Source organism: Oncorhynchus keta, chromosome 28 (genome assembly GCF_023373465.1).
Source record: "Oncorhynchus keta strain PuntledgeMale-10-30-2019 chromosome 28, Oket_V2, whole genome shotgun sequence".
Lineage (NCBI taxonomy): Eukaryota > Metazoa > Chordata > Actinopteri > Salmoniformes > Salmonidae > Oncorhynchus > Oncorhynchus keta.
In genome coordinates this window covers 41,335,587-41,357,584 of record NC_068448.1, presented here as the reverse complement: position 1 = coordinate 41,357,584, position 21,998 = coordinate 41,335,587, and the positions used below count along the sequence as shown (strand labels likewise).

The following is a 21,998-nucleotide window of genomic DNA, read 5'->3' as shown; positions in this document are numbered from 1 at the left end:
ATACAATGATGGAAAGACCTGTGTGTTGTCCTTGTTAATGCAGACAGAAAATAGCTTCTTAATCATAGCCTCAATATTGTCCCGCACATTGAATATAGTTGCGGAGAGTCCCTGTTATCCTAGATTCAGATCATTCAGGTGAGAAAAAACATCACCCAGATAGGCCCGTCGTGTGAGAAACTCATAATCATGCAAGCGGTCAGACAAGTGAAACTTTAAGCTCGTCTCTCAAAAAAGCATGTCAATACTTTTCCCGTTGATAACCAGCGCACTTCTGTACGTTGTAAAAGTGTTACATGGTCGCTGCCCATATCATTGCATAGTGCAGAAAATACACGACAGTTCAGGGGCCTTACTTTTAACAAAGTTAACCATTTTCACTGTTGTGTCCAAAACGTCTTTCAAGCTTTCAGGCATTCCCTTTGCAGCAAGGGCCTCTCGGTGGATGCTGCAGTATACCCAAGTGGCGTCGGGAGCAACTGCTTGTACGCGCGTTAACACTTCACTATGTCTCCCTGTCATGGCTTTTGCACCATCAGTACAGATACCAAAACATCTTGACCCCTAAAAGTCCATTTGATGTCACAAAGCTGTCCAGTACTTAAAGAATATCCTCTCCTGTTGTCCTGGTTTGCAGTGGTTTACAGAAGAGGATGTCTTCCTTAATTGACCCCCCATAAACGTAATGGACAAATACCAAGAGCTGTGCCAGGTCCACCACGTCTGTCGACTCATCCAGCTGTAACACATATAATTCACTGGCTTGTATGCTAAGCAGTAAATGTTTCAAAACATCTCCTGCCATGGCACTGATGTGTCGTGAAACAGTGTTGTTTGATGAAGGCATTGTCTGTATAGATTTTTTGGCCTTTTCCCCCAGCATTGTCCCAGCCATATCCACGGCAGCAGGAGGAAAGAAGTCTTCCACAATAGTATGGGTCTTGCCTGTCCTAGCCACTCGGTAGCTGACCATATAAGACTCTTCTAGCCCCTTCTTATTCATGGTATCTGTTGCTTTTATACATGTCTTACTACTAGAAAGTCATCTTAATTCTCGCTCAAAAAACTCCCGTGGCTTATTTATTTTTTATTTTTTGGTTTCTAAATGTCTGCGCAAGAGTGAAGGTTTCATGAAGTTGTGAGATAGTACTTTTGCAAATTTAACACACCGTGGCTGAGGAAAGGCACTACTCCCAATATAAGTTAACCCCAAATCAATGTAGTTCTCATCATATTTGCACCTCTTCAATGGTCCAGAGTCCCTGTCTGTTGTTCAGTGTTTTCCCGGGTAAGGTGGCAGTAGCTCTTTGGTTGCATCAGATTCACAACTGTCAGTGTCCTTGCTCGCTGGGCTAACAACAAATGTAGAATTACTCATTCTAGCATTGGATGTGTTCGTGGAAGCAGAACAACTTGTGTCGTCGACAGGTGCAGGTGTAGTATTGCTGGTAGAGGCAGTACTACCAGTAGATGTCACGCTCGTCGTAATGAGTAGACCAAGGTGCTGCATGAGTAGAGTTCCACATATTTTTTATAAATCGAAACTCAATAAACAAAAACAATAAAGCACAAACGAAACGTGACGCTACTGGTGTGCACTCAGGCAACTAAATGTAGACACGATCCCACGAATAACAATGGGAAATGACTACCTAAATATGATTCCCAATGAGAGACAATGATAAACAGCTGCCTCTGATTGGGAACCATATCAGGCCACCATAGAAATACATTTCATCTAGACGACCGTGGATAGTCGCCGGAGGCTCCAGACCGTGGATAGTCGCCGGAGGCTCCAGACCGTGGATAGTCGCCGGAGGCTCCAGACCGTGGATAGTCGCCGGAGGCTCCAGACCGTGGATCGTTGCCGGAGGAACCGGACCATAGATCGTCGCAGGCGGCTCTGGACTGAGAACCCCTGCTGAAGGCTCTGGACCGCCGACCGTCGCTGGAGGCTCCGGACTGCCAACTGTAGACCGCCTCAGGAGGTTCCGGACAGTAGACCGTATCAGGAGGTTCCGGACTGTAGACTGTCTCAGGAAGTTCCGGACCCGAGACCGTCTCAGGAGGTTCCGGACTGTGGACCATCGCTGGAGGTTCCGGACTGTGAAACGTCGCCGGAAGCTCTGGACTGGAAACTGTCGCCGGAAGCTCTGGACTGTGGAGGCGCACTGGAGGCGTGGCTCCGTCCTGGCTGAATGCCCACTCTAGCACGGCAACTGTGGGAAGCTGGAACAGAGTGCACCAGGCTGTGAATGTGCACTGGAGACACAGTGCGCATCACCGCATAGCACGGTGCATGACCGGTCACACACTCCCCACGCTAAGCACGGGGAGTTGGCTCAGGTCTAAACACTGACTCCGCCAATTTCCCCGTGTGCCCCCCCCTCCCCCATTTTTTTGGGGCTGCCTCTCTCCCCAACCAACACAGAGAATAAACAGCTTACTATGGTCAGGGCGTGACAGTAGAGCTGTTATGTGTCTCTAAGGGCCTTACTTTTTTACCATTTATCCATTTTCAAGCAAATGGAATGAGCAGCAGCTATGTTTGGCTACATACGTACCATTAGTGGAATTCCAGTGACGAGTAATGGTTAATGTGATTGGATGTTAATTATTTGACTAGGCTACCTGTATTTGACATTGTGTTGATATTTCGATGAACACGAGATGGTTTAATTTTATTTTTTGGCAGTGAAACGAGGCTACTCAGGCAAGAAGAAAAACTCGCCCAAATGTATGGCCCCGTTGGAAAATATAAATGGACTGTTTTTTGTATGTTTATTTGGTGTACCCAGACGGCATTGCTTACCCCATTTTGGGAATACCTGATCTGGAAGAATTCAGGGGATGTGACAAATAAACTCGAAACGGGGGAATGTTTACTGGTTGCTCAGGAGGTAAAGGGGAAGTCAGATGTGTGGAATAAATTTGACTCGTTGTGGAAAATACTGGAGATCTAGAAAAAGAAGGTAAGGAGCCAGCACTGCGTACATATTGTGTGCCAAACAGGTGCCGTGAGATTCCAATATCATTTCTCTGGCCTTTTGGAACAATGTAAATACCAGAGAGTTTGTTGTAACATTTTTTTTTGTTTTTGCCTTTTTGCCTTTATTACAGCAAAGACTAAAACCAGTCGCATTCATTCATGAATGCAATTTCCAACATGGAACGGTTTATTTTTTGTTTGTGCTAATTTTTCAAGGGTCACTTTGTTATTTTATTTAAAACTAAAATGCTTGAATGCATGTCAAATCGTGAGCAACGGGTATGCTGTGTGATGATATGAATAAATTAATGATTGATTGATACAGTACTGTAGCCTTTATACGTTTTGAAATATAGGCCTAAGTAAGTTCCGCTATTCAGACTAAACAGGATGCTTAGTCTGGCCTACAGCTCGAAGGTGGTTATACAAGGCTCCTATACTAAGCCTACTAATGATAATGACATGACTTATTACTGTAATAATGATGATCATAACAATAATAGTAATAAGAAAAATAAGGAGATCAAGAAAAAGGAGGGTTATTATTTTTATAAATAGTCTATTATTTTTATGACAATTTGGAACCGTGTAAATAACATAGATTATAAATAATACCAGAGAGTCTGTTCTAAAGGAAAAAGTTTAAAGTCTTCATTACAGTATAGCAAAGATCAAAACCAGCCGAATGTGTTTATGTTGTGGTTGCATGAGGCTTGGTTCTCCTGGAATCAGTAGGCTATTAAACAAACACTCAAACAGGCAACAGAAGCACGATCTGTCTTGTTTCTGTAGATATACAGTGCCTTTGGAAAGTATTCAGACCCCTTGAAATGTTCCACTATTTGTTAATTAAGTTACAGCCCTATTCTAAAATTGACTTCAAAAAGATGTTCCTCAGCAATCTACACACAAAACCCCATAATGACAAAGAAAACATGTTTTTAGACATTTTTGCTAATTTCTTTTTTTTTTAAGAATCAGAAATACCTTATTTACATGAGTATTCAGACCCTTTGCTTGAAATTTAACTCAGGTGCATCCTGTTTTCAGTTATCATCCTTGAGATGTTTTTACAACTTGATTGGAGTCAACCTGTGGTATATTCAATTAATTGACATGATTTGGAAAGGCACACACTTGTCTATATAAGGTCGCACAGTTGACAGTGCATGTCAGAGCAAAGAACAAGCAATGAGGTTGAAGGAATTGCCCGTAGAGCTCCAAAACAGGATTGTGTTGAGGCACAGACCTGGGTAAGGGTGCCAAAATATGTCTGCAGGATTGAAGGTCCCCAAGAACACAGTGGCCTCCATCATTCTTAAATAGAAGACATTTGGAACCACCAAGACTCTTCCGAGAGCTGGCCGTCCCAGCCAAACTGAGCAATCGGGGGAGAAGGGCCTTGGTCAGGGAGGTGACCAAGAACCCGATGGTCACTCTGACAGAGCCATAGAGTTCTTCTGTGGCGATAAGAGAACCTTCCAGAAGGACAACCATTTCTGCAGCACTCCACCAATTAAGCCTTTATGGTAGAGTCACCAGACGGAAGCCACTCCTCAGTAAAATTCACACGACAGCCCGCTTGGTTTGACAAAAAGCACCTAAAGACTCTCAGACCATGAGAAACAAGATTCTCTGGTCTGATGAATCCAAGATTGAACTCTTTGGCCTGAATGCTACGTGTCACGTCTGTAGAAATCTGGCACCATCCCTATGGTGAAGCATGGCGATGGCAGCATCATGCTGTGGGGATGTTTTTCAGCGGCATGGACTGGGAGACAAGTCAGGATCGAGGCAAAGATTAACGGAGCAAAGTACAGAGAGATCCTTGATGAAAAGATCGCTCTGGACCTCAGACTGGGGCAAAGGTTCACCTTCCAACAGGACAACGATCCTAAGCGCACAGACAAGACAATGCAGGAGTGGCTTCGGGACAAGTCTCTGAATGTCCTTGAGTGGCTTGAACCCGATCAAACATCTCTGGAGAGACCTGAAGATAGCTGTGGTGTAACGCTCCCCATCCAACCTGACAGAGCTTGAGAGGATCTGCAGAAAGGAATGGGAGAAACCCCCCAAATACAGGTGTGCCAAGCTTGTAGCGTTATACTCAAGAAGACCCGAGGCTGTAATCGCTGCCAAATGTGCTTCAACAAAGTACTGAGTAAAGGGTCTGAATTCCTTTTGCTTTGTCATTATTGGGTATTGTGTGTAGATTGATGAGGGAAAATAACAATTGAATCCATTTTAGAATAAGGCTGTAACGTAACAAAATGTGGATAAAGTCAAGGGGTCTGAATACTTTCTGAATGGACTGTAAAAGCCAGGCACGTTTAACATTTCGGTCAGTGATTATAGACCCAATTAAGGGTTTCCTCTCTCCCCACTTTTCTTCTACAATTAGGAAACGGGCAGTTTTTTCACCTCCTAACTCCGCTGCTGCCTCCACTGTATTGTTCTCAACGCCGATATGCTGGTTAACTTTGCTATTATGCACAAAGCAACATGGTCTAGGAAAAGACGACAACTCAACAGTGCACTGATGTGTTTCAGAACCGCGGACAGCGACCGTTAACAAACATGGGAGAAAGCGCATCTGTCATAAAATAATATCATTTGTATTAGTGTTGCACCATTGTTCCTACATAATATATCCATATACAATTTCAGTAGCACATCTTAGAGTGGACTGTCCCATCCCCACGGCCTCCACAATGGATCGGTCCATTCAGAAAGGCACCAATCAGATAGGTGTACACCATTATATTTTTTTCTTTTTTTGCTACTGCTCACTTAAGAAATCTCGGTCGACCAACAGATAAAACGAACAAACAATTGACCAGTCGACTAAATGGGGTCAACCCTACGTCATACACACACACACACACACACACACACACACACACACACACACACACACACACACACACACACACACACACACACACACACACACACACACACACACACACACACACACACACACACACACACACACACACACACACACACACACACACACACACACACACACACACACACACACACACATAGGCAGGCACACACACACACACACGCAGGCACACACACATGCAGGCACACACACCATCATGAATGATGATGACTGGTTCCAATATTCCAAGCACGACGCCGGAGGGTGTAAATGCAAACTGGGTACATCTACTTTAGTTGTAAAACGGGTGATTAAGTAAAGGCAAGTTGCTCCTTTAACAGTCAACGAGGCGTACATACACTCATAGATCACAGACCACAGCCCCAACAATCACTACCAATGAAGATCTGATCTGAAATGATCTGAAATAGGCAACTCATAGGAAGCATAATTTCAATGAATGTGGTACTTGGATTTAATGGCAAGAATGAAGAGGAAGAATAAGAAGTAAAAGAGAGAAACAGAGAAGAGAGGGAAACAGAACGACTAGGGGGCTTCACAGAGAAATAGAGATGTGAAGGGAATGAAAAAGAGAAGAGGATGTAGAGAGATGTGAAGGAGGGGGAGAGAGAACGTTGAAGATATAAAGAGCAGGGGAGATGAGGAGGAGAACGGCTGACTGGAACAGAGGACATGGAGAGACAATGAGGAGAGGAGGGGAAGAGACAGAGAGAGGAATAGATGGTGATGGCTCCTGAGGGAGTATGTGTACTTACTCAGTGTGGTGATAGAGCCAGCCTGTCCTTCCTCTAGGCTACATGCTGTATACGGTCATACTGGACTGTGCTCCTTCCCCGAACCAGGGAGGACATGCACTGGAATATACTCATTTGACACCCTCTCTTCCACCTTCTACCTCTCTCTCTCTCTCTCTCTCTCTCTCTCTCTCTCTCTCTCTCCCTCTCTCTCTCTCTCTCTCTCTCTCTCTCTCTCTCTCTCTCTCTCTCTCTCTCTCTCTCTCTCTCTCTCTCACACACTCTCTCCCTCACACCTATCACAAACGCACAGACCTTCTGCTAAGAGCTAAAGTACGTCACTTGATCAAATCCACCTTCCTCTTTCTCTCTCATCACTCTCTCTCTCTCTCTCTCTCTCTCTCTCTCTCTCTCTCTCTCTCTCTCTCTCTCTCTCTCTCTCTCTCTCTCTCTCTCTCTCTCTCTCTCTCCCGCTATCTCTCTCTCCCTCTCTTGCCTTCGATCCGTTCCTGTCTTCTCAGTCCTGTAGTCAGAGGAAAACTTGATCATGTCTCATCAAGTCAAGCTACTCGTGTTAACATAGCCCTTCCCTCCACTCACACACTGTCACTACAGCATCTGAGAATGGGAACAGATCAGTATTTAACTTCACAGCATTATAAACAAGATTTCTACCACAGCTATGTTCATGAGGCTGTTGTGAATGTATATTACTACTATCAGGTTGTGTATATTTCACATAGTGTACATTGTACTTGTGGAAACACATACCAACAGTATATTGTGTTCTACCGTCTGCAGTAATGAGTCATACTGCTACGCTATGGGTGGAACCCGTATCCATCCCTATTACAAGGAAAACATATTTAAACAAAGAAAGTACAAAGTACCTGTCTTGTTTAAGGAATTTTCCGTTCTTTTGGTAGCCTTTTCCTGCAGTCAATGACCAAAAGCGTCCTCTTTGGCCTCATGGGTGGAATGTTATTCATATTTTTCATACTTTCATCCTTAATAAAGATTATTTTTTAAAACCTGATGAAAATCTGGTGTTTCTATGACAGGTTTTGTTATATTTCAGTCTTTTGTGATGTATATAAAGTGTAATGTTGGAATGCAAACTCTAAATGGAATACATTTCAAGTCTATATATGACATGGTACAGGCGTCTTCTTTTTTTTAAACCCATAACCATGTGTATGAGGTGTATACTTTTGTTTCAAAGTAGATTTGTTTAAGACTACCCAGAAACACTCTGTGTGACCCTGATTTAGCACACTGAGGTAAAGGCTTAATCATTTGTAATATTATGGTATTATCAAGTGCTAATAAGTAGCAACAACAACGACCCAGCAATCCACAAAATACTGAGACACTCATGCACACACACACACACACACACACACACACACACACACACACACACACACACACACACACACACACACACACACACACACACACACACACACACACACACACACACACACACACACACACACACACACATGCGCAAAACCTCAATGAAATGAGAGGGAACGATACAACTGTATCTGTATAGATGTAAGGTGCGAAGCTGGTGATATATAGAAGGTTAAACACACCACCTCACCCTGGACCTGGAAAAGAGTCCAATTCATATTGAAGACCCTGCAATATTCTCAGGGATTACGGAAGTTTTCACTGAGCCACTAATCGGTATAACTAATGTCCCCTCCTAAATAAAACGTCTGTTTCAGCCATTTCTCCTCTATCCCTCCTTCCCTGGCTCGCACCAACACTTCTGACAACTAGCTACATTTCTCACTCTTTCTTCATACTTATTTCCTTATACTGTTCTCAGTACATGTTTCAGTTATGCCTTTTCTGACAGATACTCCGGTGACTGATTGAGTGGATTCGTCTTTACTGCTGTGCACAAAGAAAGAAGGTAAAAAAATATATATAAAGAAACACGAGGCCCAAACCAGAGAGGATAAAGGGGGGCCATATGGATTGTAAAACCTGTGTGAAAACCTAGAGGCCTTAAGAAGAACAAGACCTAAACCAAACACCCAGTGTACCGGCGCTCAGAAACATTTGCCTCTCCCTCTCCATTTGCCGAGGGGTGTAAGGATCCACCCCAGGCTTTTTGGCATTCCCTTTGCTCCCATAATCATGGGGAAGAAGAGGCCTCTGACTCACAGCGTTGTTGTCAGTCTTGGACTCATGCAGTGTAACCTGATTGAAGATCTTTGATTTCTCCACATAGAGCTTCTACAGGGGCTCAGAGGTCCCCTCTACTGGGCCAGACGCTACACTGCAGCCGCCTGGATGGTTACTGCACTGACACGCTTACCAAGTCCAATTCATCTGCAGATACAGAGCATGGAGAACATACATCAAATATACATCAAGCATACAGAATGGGAAAAAAACACTTCCTGAATTCACAGCAGGACATTATTAGGGGAAAAGAGACCCAAAAAGGTTCTGTTTAGCGTGGTGACAAATCTAAATTCAAGGGCAGTGTTATCTTAACCTAATTTCTCTCTCCCTTTTTTTCACCAGCTATTGAGATTCTCTTAAATAACATCACATCTGCACCCCTTGCCACTCGCGCTTGCTTGACCTGAAAGCATGAATTAAACACTGAGGCTGGGATGGGATGGGATTTTCATGTAACAAACTGCTGCTACAAATCCAATACTGCCCTCCACTGGACATGTTAAGAATTACATTCAAACGTTTTACCAGTAAAAGCTCATTCAACCACAGGAGGTTGGTGGCACCTTCATCGGGGAGGATGGCCTCATAGTAATGGCTGGAACGGAATAAATGGAATGGTATCAAACTCATCAAACACCTGGTGTCCCTGTATTTGGTACCATTCAATTCACTCCATTCCAGACGTTATTATGAGCCCTCCTCCCCTCAGCAGCCTATTGTGAATTAAACCAAATAAAACGCCTCATAGTAAAGACATCGCAGTGATTGGTTACTATAAGATTTAGAATAAAACCAAGGCAATGGTCCCTTTCAAAAACCTAAACCGAAAAGTATCTCGGCGCCCTTTCGTTTCGTTAGTGCTTGTGGAATGTGGTATGACAGTGTTGAATTGACACAAGATCCTTGGTTATGCCATTCACACTGCACATTGACCATGGCAACAGGAGCTAGTGAAGCTGGAGGTTACCTGTCTTTTGATGAAGCTGGAGGTGGTGTCTGAGGACGTACTGCCATCCGAACGTTTGAACCGACTTTTCCTCTTAGGCAACTTCCTGGGCAGCTGTTGCAGAGGAGAGAGGGGTGAGAAAGGAAAGGAAGAGAGAGGAGGCAACGAGCGATGAGACAGGAATCGGAATGACATAAAACGACGGGGGGAAAGAAGGGGTGTAAAAGTAAGACGAGGACAAAGTTTTAAAAAGAGAGAGGGGCATTAAGAACAAAGATAATTAAGAGGAAAGCGAGAGAAATGATAATAAAGGATGAAAGAGAGTGAGAAATTAGAAAAGAAGAGAAAATGGGTAGAGAGGGGAAGAGAGGGGATAGTCAACGGTACAAGATATTAGGCTTTGGCAGCATTATATTACTTCACCTTGCTAGCATTCACCAGTGTTATGGCTGCAATGCAGAGCTATAGATTGGTCATTTTTACCTAGCCTATTACCCTTTCCTGAAACGAGTGGCTTTAATATATACGTTATATCATGTACATGTTTACTCATGTATTTCTATAGATAGAGACTAGAACAAGTCAAGTGCATTGTCAAATAGCTCAATTTCTCAAATCCTATTACAAGGTATGATAGATCAATGTCTAAAACAAACTATTCTTCTGGCTGGATATATGGGTCGTTCCACCAATTCGGTGCATCTTAAGAGGTTCGATAAAAAAAAAATGACTATATTAAGTGCCTATTAAGTGTCAAATTAAGTAACAGGGATGACAATTTCTTCCCCTTGTGACAGGGAATCTTGTTGTGTGCAACAGGAAGTGGCAATTGTTATGCTCAACCCGGTCCGTTTTCCACCACATGTGATGTTCATTGCTCCTTCAGATTTTTTATATTTTTAATTTTTAAGAATAGTTTCAACATATTAAAATGAGAGTTCAGTTCACGTAACAGGGGTTGACCTAAAAATAAGAGACAGGTTGGTTTTTTTTACCTTAAAATGAATCACTAATTACAATGAATAAATTATAATCTTCAGAAATGACTTTGTCAAAGCAACGTAATAATAGGGGCTTTTCAACGAAACTTAGATAAACGTTGGGGATAAGTGGTTTAGAATCTTCCTACAAGTCACTGAGGGACAAATCAAAATGCTGAATTTGGGCACTTTAGCAAGTCTTTATTCATATTCAAAATCAGAATTTCTGAAACATGTCCATATGGACCATATTAAAGTGAATTTCATTTAATATGAGTTTTTTAAAATACAATTTCTACCTAAAATATCAAAGGGACACAAAAGGTACTCATTTCGTGGAATGACCCATATGTAATGACTGTCTGGATAATAATACGTGTCTAGTAGTGGATGATATTTCTCAAACCATTGATTAAATGTATTTATTGGGGACAAAGGCTGACGCAGAACTGTAAATAGTCATGAACCATGCAGGCAATTGGGCACACCTTGTTCTGGACTACCCTGTGAGTGCGAGCGTAGCATTTTATTGGTAGATAAGTTTATTTAAAAAAAAAAAAGGGGGTTAAAGGGGGGGTGAAAATGGACATGCATCCACAATACAGAATATGGACAGACTGTTATACGTACAGCCAGCCAGCCCACTGTAGATCTTTCCAAACCCCCGACTCAATAAAGTCTCGTTGGATTGGATTTAGCTCCCACCCAACAGTTACTTTGATCCCAAAACCTGATGCTAGAGTGCCTTTGCAATTGCGTTTGAATAAAAGCGCAGAAATAAGTAGGCTACAGGTGAGCCAATCTACTCGAACAAGAAGTGCTTGATATTCACGGTTTCTTACCCGCCACAGATGAAACGTTAAAACAGTTAAATATAAGACACGTGATATCTGTTTTTGGTTGAGTATAACGCATTGTACGCAGATCTTAAGCAGCAGGAAATGCATTCAAATAAATAAGAAAACACCATTTCACAATACATATTGAAAATCAGAAGAATAGAGGCCTGAATTGCGGTTAGAAATCAGAGTGAGTGAAGAACACACTTCAGCAATAAACATTGTAGACCTATCAATCATCTTATCGACTTTCTTTATAACGACAATTAAATAGCCTAGATAACCGATCGAATTAAACGGATAACATAATCCCATCGTGTGGCATAGCCTTTTGCTTATTTTCATCAATCGGCAGTTTCAAAACGATATTCCACTGGCGTAGGTAGAAACTATTGCCAAGGCTGTACGCTTTCATTTCAACAACAAGTAGCAAAACGTTAACCATTTTCAAGCTCTACTTTGCTGAGTGCTATCTAAAAAGAAGAGACCTACCTGAAAATTGTGAGACTGTGAGCCTGTTTCGACACCAGGCAGTGGGTCTGCGGACGATTTGGACATTTTGACTTGCACCATCTATTTGAGAGCGCAGGGAGGCGGGATGCACACAGACATCGGTTATTGGAAAAAACGCTGATACCGAAATTACATCTATGTGCAGTGGAAGAGGGAGGGTGTACCGTAGTAGAATAGGGTGAGGGTGTGGGGCGAGAGAGCTCCGTGGATATATGATAAACAAAATATATTTTCTGCATCAAGGAAGGAAAAAGATATCACTATAAAAAAATATATCGAGTCAAGATGTATACTATACTAGCCGATGAGCTCTCATTTGCCCTCGATAGAGTATCCCTGTATACTTGCGTCGCATCCTCTTTCTCTCTCTCTCTCTCTCTCTCTCTCTCTCTCTCTCTCTCTCTCTCTCTCTCTCTCTCTCTCTCTCTCTCTCTCTCTCTCTCTCTCTTTCTCTTTCTATCTCCCTCTTTCATTCTGTCTCTCCCTGTGCTCGCTATGAGAGGGTCTCACAGAAGGCTGCTTAATTGGCATAACAGCTAATCCGTGCAGAAATGAAATGATTCTGTTTTTCAAGTTGGTATTATAAAATGTGGGTCATTCATTTGAGCAAATGTTCTTTTTTAAATAAATAACAACATAAATATTGTTTTAGTACTATTTCAATTCTGTGTGCTAAATAAAAGTAAAGGATTAGTGTTTCCTACTGAATATGGTTGAGTGATGTGTTTCATATTTTGGAATACCATGTAAACTATAGTTATCTATTATAGGTCAAGTGGATACTGGGGACAGGTGTAACATATTTGAGATTTTTCTATTTCTGTTTGAGTTAGAGGTATTTAAATTTACCATGATAACATTCATCTATTGGTAGAATTTCGAGTAGGCCCACATTAGTCGACGTAGGTGGTAACCATGCAATGGGTCAGTTGTAGCACTTTCTTTAATGGTAAAAATGAAGGCGTATTGTCATCTCCTCTTAAATCAATATATTGATTAATACACAATCTAAAAATATATAATATTTTCTTTAGTTGGTCATAATATTCCTATATGTTTTTTCTTCAGTAAATTTTAGAGTAACCTATGTCAAAAGCCGCAGGTAGCCTAAATAAGGCCTATAAGAGCGTCTGCTAAATGACTTAAATGTAATGTAAATGTAATACTGAAGTTGTCTGCGCGAATCCATTGTGCCCAGTACCGCCGCACAAACATTCAGCACCATGGACAGCGCCACCATCAAACCAGAGAGGATTTCAGCACCACCGGTCGCCGGTCAGCGCCGCACCTATATTACCGTGCCCAGCCCACCTCACTGCTCGTAATAAGTATACACAGCTCACCTGTGCTGAGGTTTGTTCTAGTGGTCTGCTTATTGGTCTGCTTATCGTGGACAGATTTTGACGGGAGTAAACCCTCTCACTGTGCCTCGTCTTCTCGGGTGTGGCTCTGTGCAGGAGGAAAGATTGGAGGAGGAAGGAGGATTGCCATGATCTTTGCTATTGCTCCCTTTCCCCTCATTTGGAATAGTTCACGTTTAGAAAATAAATGGAAGATAATGGCAGCTACTGCTTCTTTGGCATCCATTGAACTCGTGCTAAACTGTGGTCCTTAGTTAGGCTATCATGTAGTACATTACAATGCCATTTACTGGAACCATTATTAAGTCCCAGTTGAGACCAAAGTATATTTTCCAAGGCAGCTCTGCATGGTAAGGCCAAGCAATTACAACTACACTATGAAACAAAGACAAATTACACAAAGAATGTCAATAAAAGCTTTGGAGCACCTTCAATGAAATCTTGGGGGAAAAATGTGAAAAAGGTGAAAAAAGGGCAAACTCCATCATTCATTGAATCAGATGGCTCATTCATCACAAAACCCACTGATATTGCCAACTACTTTAATGCTTTTTTTCATCGGTAAGATTGGCAAACTTAGGGATGACATGCCAGCAACAAACACTGACACGACACATCCAAGTACTGTATATCTGACCAAATTCTGAAAGACAAGAATTGTCATTTAGAATTCCGCTAAGTGAGTGTGGAAGAGGCAAACAAATTATAGTTTTCTATCAACAATGACAAGCTTGGATGGAAAATTACTGAGTATAAAAGCAGATGATATTGCCATATTTTCAATTTAAGCCTACTAGAAAGTGTGTGCCCTTAGGCCTGGAGGGAAGCAAAAGTCATTCCGCTACCTAAGAATAGTAAAGCCCCCTTTAATGGCTGAAATAGCCGACCAATCAGCCTGTTACCAAACTTTGGTAAAGTTTTGAAAAAAAAAAGATTTTTGACCAATGCTATTTTACAGTAAACAAATTGACAACAGTCTTTCAGCATGCTTATAAGGAAGGACATTCAACAAGCACAACACTTACACAAAGGCTGATGATTCAATGTGGCTTTTGACTTTATCGATCATAGTCTGCTGCTGTAAAAACGCATGTGTTATTGTCACGCCCTGACCTTAGAGCTTTTTATGTCTCTATTTTGGTTTGGTCAGGGTGTGATTTGGGTGGGCATTCTATGTTCTTTTTTCGATGTTTTTGTATTTCTTTGTTTTGGCCGGGTATGGTTCTCAATCAGGGGCAGCTGTCTATCGTTGTCTCTGATTGGGAACCATACTTAGGTAGCTTTTTCCCACATGGTTTTTGTGGGTAGTTATTTTCTGTTTAGTGTTTTGCACCTTACAGGACTGTTTCGGTCATTCGCGTTGTTATTTTTGTTTAGTGTTCAGTGAAAATAAAAAGTCATGAACACTTATCACGCTGCGCTTTGGTCCGATTCCTCTTCAGACGATGAAAACCGTGACAGTTATGGCTTTACATCCCCTGCTATGTTGTGGATAAATAGTTACCTGTCTAACAGAACACAGAGGGTGTTCTTTAATGGAAGCTTCTCCAACATTATGAGGGTAGAATCAGCAATTCCCCAGGGCAGCTGTCTAGGCTTCTTAATTATTTATTTTTTTACTAACGGTATGCCACTGGCTTTGACTAAAGTATGTGGATGACAGAACACTATACATGTCAGCTACAACAGTGACCACAATGACTGAAACACTTAACAAAGAGCTGCAGTTAGTTTCAGAATGGGTGGCAAGGAATAAGTTAGTCCTGTCACGTTCTGACCATAGTTATTGTGTTAATTGTTTGTTTTAGTTGGTCAGGACGTGAGTTGGGTGGGCATTCTATGTTTTGTATGTCTAGGTTGTTTTTCTGTGTTCTGCCTAGTATGGTTCTAAATCAGAGGCAGGTGTCATTAGTGGTCTCTGATTGAGAATCATACTTAGGTAGCCTGGGTTTCACTATTTGTTTGTGGGTGATTGTTTCCTGTCTTTGTGTTTTCTGCACCAGTTAGGACTGTTTCGGATTTGCCACGTTCATTGTTTTGTATTCTGTTCATGTTTAATTTCTCTTATTAAAAAAAACATGAACTCTAACCAAGCTGCGTTTTGGTCCGCCTCTCCTTCCCAGGAAGAAAGCCGTTACAGAATCACCCACCAACCAAGGACCAAGTGACGTGGTAAACAGAAGCAGCAGCAGGAGAAACAACAGGTGCAGCAGGAGAAGCAGCAGCAGCAGCAGAAACAGCAGCAGCAGTGGGAGAGGCAGCACTATTTGGAGAGGCAGCACTATTTGGAGAAGTGGACTTGGGAGGAGATCCTAGACGGGAAAGGACCCTGGGCAGAGCCAGGGGAATATTGCCGCCCCAAAGCCGAGCTGGAGGCAGTGAAAGCAGAGAGGCGGCATTATGAGGAGCTAGCACGGCAGAGCGGCTGGAAGCCCGAGAGGCATCCCCAAAAAGTTATTGGGGGGGGGACAGGGAGAGTGTGGCAGAGTCAGGAGCCAGACCTGAGCCAGATCCCCCTGTTTACCGTAAGGAGCCATGGATGTTATCGGAGCTGTCGGCGAAGCTGAGGGCTGAGTCTGAGAGGGTCGAGGAGTTATTGGACAGAATGGAGGAGAGTGAACGGATGGGAGATGAGGAGACACTCGAGGAGGTGATAATAGAATTGGGGGAGTGTGAAGAGAAAGAGCAGTTGATTTGGCGTAGTATGCAAGGTATTCGCCCTGAGGTGCGTGTCCCCAGCCCGGTACCACCAGTGCCGGCACCCCGCACCAGGCTGTCTCTCGGTCCCATCAATACAGGTGCTCCCGCCTGTCCGGTGCTACCAGAGTTTCCGCCTCAGTCCAGAGGCGCCAGAGCCCCTCAGTCCAGAGGCGCCAGAGCCCCTCAGTCCAGAGGCGCCAGAGCTTCTCTGTTCAGCGCTGCCAGAGCCTTCCTCCTCTCCAGTGCAGCCGGAGTCTCCCGCCTGTCCGGTGCTGCCAGAGCTTCCGCCCCTCAGTCCAGAGGCGCCAGAGCCCCTCAGTCCAGAGGCGCCAGAGCTCCTGTGTCCAGCGCTGCCGGAGTCTCCAGTCTGCCCAGCGCTGCCTGAGCTGCCCGTCTGTCTGGAGCTGCTAGAGTCACCCGTCTGTCCGGAGCCGCTAGAGTCTCCCGTCTGTCCGGAGCCGCTAGAGTCTCCCGCCTTTCCGGAGCCGCTAGAGTCTCCCGTCTGTCCGGAGCCGCTAGTCTCCCGTCTGTCGGGAGCCGCTAGAGTCTCCCGTCTGTCCGGAGCCGCTAGAGTCTCCCATCTGTCCGGAGCCGCTAGAGTCTCCCGTCTGTCTGGAGCCGCGAGAGTCTCCCGTCTGTCCGGAGCCGCTAGAGTCTCCCGTCTGTCCGGAGCCGCTAGAGTCTCCCGTCTGTCCGGAGCCGCCAGAGTCTCCCGTCTGTCCGGAGCCGCTAGAGTCTCCCGTCTGTCCGGAGCCGCTAGAGTCTCCCGTCTGTCCGGAGCCGCTAGAGTCTCCCGTCTGTCCGGAGCCGCTAGAGTCTCCCGTCTGTCCGGAGCCGCGAGAGTCTCCCGTCTGTCCGGAGCCGCTAGAGTCTCCCGTCTGTCCGGAGCCGCTAGAGTCTCCCGTCTGTCCGGAGCCGCTAGAGTCTCCCGTCTGTCCGGAGCCGCCAGAGTCTCCCGTCTGCCCGGAGCCGCCATAGCCGCCAGTCAGCCCTGAGCCGCCAGAGCCGCCAGTCAGCCCAGAGCCGCCAGAGCCGCCAGTCAGCGCGGAGCCGCCAGAGCCGCCAGTCAGCGCGGAGCCGCCAGTCAGCCAGAAGCTGCCAGAGCCATCAGTCAGCCAGAAGCTGCCAGAGCCGTCAACCAGCCTGAACTACCTCTCAGTCCTGAGCTACCCCTCAGTCCTGAGCTACCCCTCGGTCCTGAGCTACCCCTCAGTCCTGAGCGACCCCTCGGTCCTGAGCTACCCCGCTACTCAAAGGACGCTAAGGAGGTGGACTAAGACAATGATGGAGTGGGGTCCATGTCCAGTGCCAGAGCCGCCACCGCGGACAGATGCCTCCCCAGACCCTCCCCTATAGGTTTAGGATGTGCGGTCGGAGTCCGCACCTTGGAGGTGCGTACTGTCACGTTCAGACCATAGTTATTGTGTTAATTGTTTGTTTTAGTTGGTCAGGGGGTGAGTTGGGTGGGCATTCTATCTTTTGTAAGTCTAGGTTGTTTTTATGTGTTCGGCCTAGTATGGTTCTCAATCAGAGGCAGGTGTCATTAGTGGTCTCTGATTGAGAATCATACTTAGGTAGCCTGGGTTTCACTGTTTGTTTGTAGGTGATTGTTTTCCTGTCTTTGTGTTTTCTGCACCAGTTCGGACTGTTTCGGTTTTGCCACGTTCATTGTTTTGTACTCTGTTCATGTTTAATTTCTCTTATTAAAAAAAACATGAACTCTAACCAAGCTGCGTTTTGGTCCGCCTCTCCTTCCCAGGAAGAAAGCCGTTACAGAATCACCCACCAACCAAGGACCAAGTGACGTGGTAAACAGAAGCAGCAGCAGGAGAAACAACAGGTGCAGCAGGAGAAGCAGCAGCAGCAGCAGAAACAGCAGCAGCAGTGGGAGAGGCAGCACTATTTGGAGAGGCAGCACTATTTGGAGAAGTGGACTTGGGAGGAGATCCTAGACGGGAAAGGACCCTGGGCAGAGCCAGGGGAATATTGCCGCCCCAAAGCCGAGCTGGAGGCAGCGAAAGCAGAGAGGCTGCATTGTGAGGAGCTAGCACAGCAGTGCGGTTGGAAGCCCGAGAGACATCCCCAAAAAGTTATTGGGGGGGACAGGGAGAGTGTGGCAGAGTCAGGAGCCAGACCTGAGCCAGATCCCCCTGTTTACCGTAAGGAGCCATGGATGTTATCGGAGCTGTCGGCGAAGCTGAGGGCTGAGTCTGAGAGGGTCGAGGAGTTATTGGACAGAATGGAGGAGAGTGAACGGATGGGAGATGAGGAGACACTCGAGGAGGTGATAATAGAATTGGGGGAGTGGAAAGAGAGAGAGCAGTTGATTTGGCGTAGTATGCAAGGCATTCGCCCTGAGGTGCGTGTCCCCAGCCCGGTACCACCAGTGCCGGCACCCCGCACCAGGCTGTCTCTCCGTCCCATCAATACAGGTGCTCCCGCCTGTCCGGCGCTACCAGAGTTTCCGCCCCTCAGTCCAGAGGCGCCAGAGCCCCTCTGTCCAGAGCCGCCAGAGCCCCTCTGTCCAGCGCTGCCGGAGCCTTCCTCCTCTCCAGCGCAGGCGGAGTCTCCCGCCTGTCCGGTGCTGCCAGAGCTTCCGCCCCTCAGTCCAGAGGCGCCAGAGCTCCTGTGTCCAGCGCTGCCGGAGTCTCCAGTCTGCCCAGCGCTGCCTGAGCTGCCCGTCTGTCTGGAGCTGCTAGAGTCGCCCGTCTGTCCGGAGCCGCTAGAGTCTCCCGTCTGTCCGGAGCCGCTAGAGTCTCCCGCCTTTCCGGAGCCGCTAGAGTCTCCCGTCTGTCCGGAGCCGCTAGAGTCTCCCGTCTGTCCGGAGCCGCTAGAGTCTCCCGTCTGTCCGGAGCCGCTAGACTCTCCCGTCTGTCCGGAGCCGCCAGAGTCTCCCGTCTGTCCGGAGCCGCTAGAGTCTCCCGTCTGTCCGGAGCCGCTAGAGTCTCCCGTCTGTCCGGAGCCGCAAGAGTCTCCCCGTCTGTCCGGAGCCGCAAGAGTCTCCCGTCTGTCCGGAGCCGCTAGAGTCTCCCGTCTGTCCGGAGCCGCTAGAGTCTCCCGTCTTTCCGGAGCCGCCAGAGTCTCCCGTCTGTCCGGAGTCGCCATAGCCGCCAGTCAGCCCTGAGCCGCCAGAGCCGCCAGTCAGCCCGGAGCCGCCAGTCAGCCAGAAGCTGCCAGAGCCGTCAGTCAGCCAGAAGCTGCCAGAGCCGTCAACCAGCCTGAGCTACCTCTCAGTCCTGAGCTACCCCTCAGTCCTGAGCTACCCCTCGGTCCTGAGCTACCCCTCAGTCCTGAGCTACCCCTCGGTCCTGAGCTACCCCGCTACTCAAAGCACGCTAAGGAGGTGGACTAAGACAATGATGGAGTGGGGTCCATGTCCAGTGCCAGAGCCGCCACCGCGGACAGATGCCTCCCCAGATCCTCCCCTATCGGTTTAGGTTGTGCGGTCAGAGTCCGCACCTTGGAGGTGCGTACTGTCACGTTCAGACCATAGTTATTGTGTTAATTGTTTGTTTTAGTTGGTCAGGGGTGAGTTGGGTGGGCATTCTATCTTTTGTAAGTCTAGGTTGTTTTTATGTGTTCGGCCTAGTATGGTTCTCAATCAGAGGCAGGTGTCATTAGTGGTCTCTGATTGAGAATCATACTTAGGTAGCCTGGGTTTCACTGTTTGTTTGTAGGTGATTGTTTTCCTGTCTTTGTGTTTTCTGCACCAGTTCGGACTGTTTCGGTTTTGCCACGTTCATTGTTTTGTACTCTGTTCATGTTTAGTTTCTCTTATTAAAAAAAACATGAACTCTAACCACGCTGCATTTTGGTCCGCCTCTCCTTCCCAGGAAGAAAGCCGTTACAAGTCCTAAATATTTCAAAAACTAAAAGCATTGTATTTGGGACAAATCATTCACTAAATCCTAAACCTCAACTAAATATTGTAATAAATTATGTGGAAATTGAGCAAGTTGAGGTGACTAAACTGCTTGGATTAACCCTGGATTGTAAACTGTCATGGTCAAAACATATTGATACAACAGTAGCTAAGATGGGGAGAAATGTGTCCATAATAAAGCGTTGCTCTACCTTAACACCACTATCAACAAGGCAGGTCCTACAGGCCCTCGTTTTGATGCACCTGGACTACTGTTCAGTCGTGTGGTCAGGTGCCACAAAGAGGGACTTAGAAAAATTGCAATTGGCTCAGAACAGGGCAGCACGGCTGGCCCTTAGATGTACACAGAGAGCAGACAATAATATGCATGTCAATCTCTCCTAGCTCAAAGTGGAGGAGAGATTGACTTCATCATTACTTGTTTTTTTGAGAGGTATTGATATGTTGAAAGCACCGAGCTGTCTGTTTAAACAACTAACACACAGCTCGAACACCCATGCATACCCCACAATACATGCCACCAGAGGTCTCTTCATTGTCCCCAAGACCAGAACAGATTATGGGAGGCACACAGTACTACATAGAGCCATGACTACATGGAATTACAATATATTCCACATCAGGTAACTGATGCAAGCAATAGAATCAGATTTTAAAAAACAGATGAAAATACACCTCATGGAACAACGGGGACTGTGCAGCAACACAAACATAGGCACATGTATACACACACATGATAACATACGCACTATACACACACGCACACATGGATTTTGTGGGGTAGATATGTGGTAGTGGAGTAGGGGCCTGAGGGCATACACTTAGTGTGTTGTGAAATCTATTTTGAATGTTCTGTAATGTTTAAAAATGGTATAACTGCCTTAATTTTTCTGGACCCCAGGAAGAGTAGTCACCTCTTTGGCAGCAGCTAATGGGGATCCATAATAAATACCAATCCAAATAAATACAATTACACAATCAAGGCAGGAGCATAGGAAACACACACAAACACAATAAAAACAACCACATTCCTCACTGAAACGATCCTCTATCAACAATCTGATTTGACAGAAAGGCACCAACGCGTCCAACTGTAGGATATTCTGAAGATTGTTCCATTAGTGAGGTGAGAAGAAACTAAAAGATGTTTGAATACATCTGTGACCTGCAGCACCATCTAGCAGCGATGAGCAGAAAGTGATTCTTCTATAGCAACTTCTAAAACCAATTGGTTTGCTTCAACCGAGAGAGAGAGAGAGAGAGAGATAAAAGAGATTGAGAGAGTAAGTTGTTTAGAATTTATTTGGGTAAAAACATGTATGCAAGATGTAAGTTGGATCCCCAGAGGAAATCAGTTGAAAGTATGAATTAAAGCACTTCTTTCCAACGTGGACCTTGATGGTAAAACAAATAAGGTCTCATCAATAAAATAGAGTAAGAGAGAGATAGATAGATAGATAGATAGATAGATAGATAGATAGATAGATAGATAGATAGATAGATAGATAGATAGATAGATGGGTCAGCAGTCAAATCTCAGTGATGGATACATATCAGTGGTTGGTGACATAAGAACATCCAGGGGCAATTTCCTGAGTTTCGCGCCTGTCACAATCAAACAGCCTAGCTTTCAATCACCTGATGATGAGCACTGTAGGACACCAGGCCCTGACATGTCGGTGGTCAACAGATCCCATGTGATGTGGATATGACAGCAGGAGACAAGTGGTGGTTTATTGACAGCTGGGCTATGCTTTGTATTGGCAATCAGATCTGAATGGTTTGTTAGGCAGGCAGGAAGAGGGATGCTTGGTGGGTAACTTTGAATTGTCAATCATTTAATATTGGGAGCACTGTGTTCTCTTCATCAATGAGCAGCCATTGGATTGAATTGATCCCTGACTGACATTAATGTAATGATGACGATCTATTCTATT

General features: G+C 45.3%; 1 protein-coding gene across 1 annotated transcript in view; it reads right to left on the bottom strand.

Annotated features, from left to right (window-relative positions):
- Positions 1 to 12,477, bottom strand: part of cacnb3a (calcium channel, voltage-dependent, beta 3a) — a 31,780-nt gene extending 19,303 nt beyond the window's left edge. Inside the window, exons 1-2 of the mRNA XM_052483089.1 lie at positions 12,097 to 12,477; positions 9,807 to 9,899 (exon numbers count right to left, since the gene is read on the bottom strand). Coding sequence (XP_052339049.1) covers positions 9,807 to 9,899; positions 12,097 to 12,177 — 174 coding nt within the window. The 5' untranslated portion in view covers positions 12,178 to 12,477. The remainder of the gene's footprint in view (positions 1 to 9,806; positions 9,900 to 12,096) is intronic.
- Between the last annotated feature and the right edge of the window lie 9,521 nt (positions 12,478 to 21,998).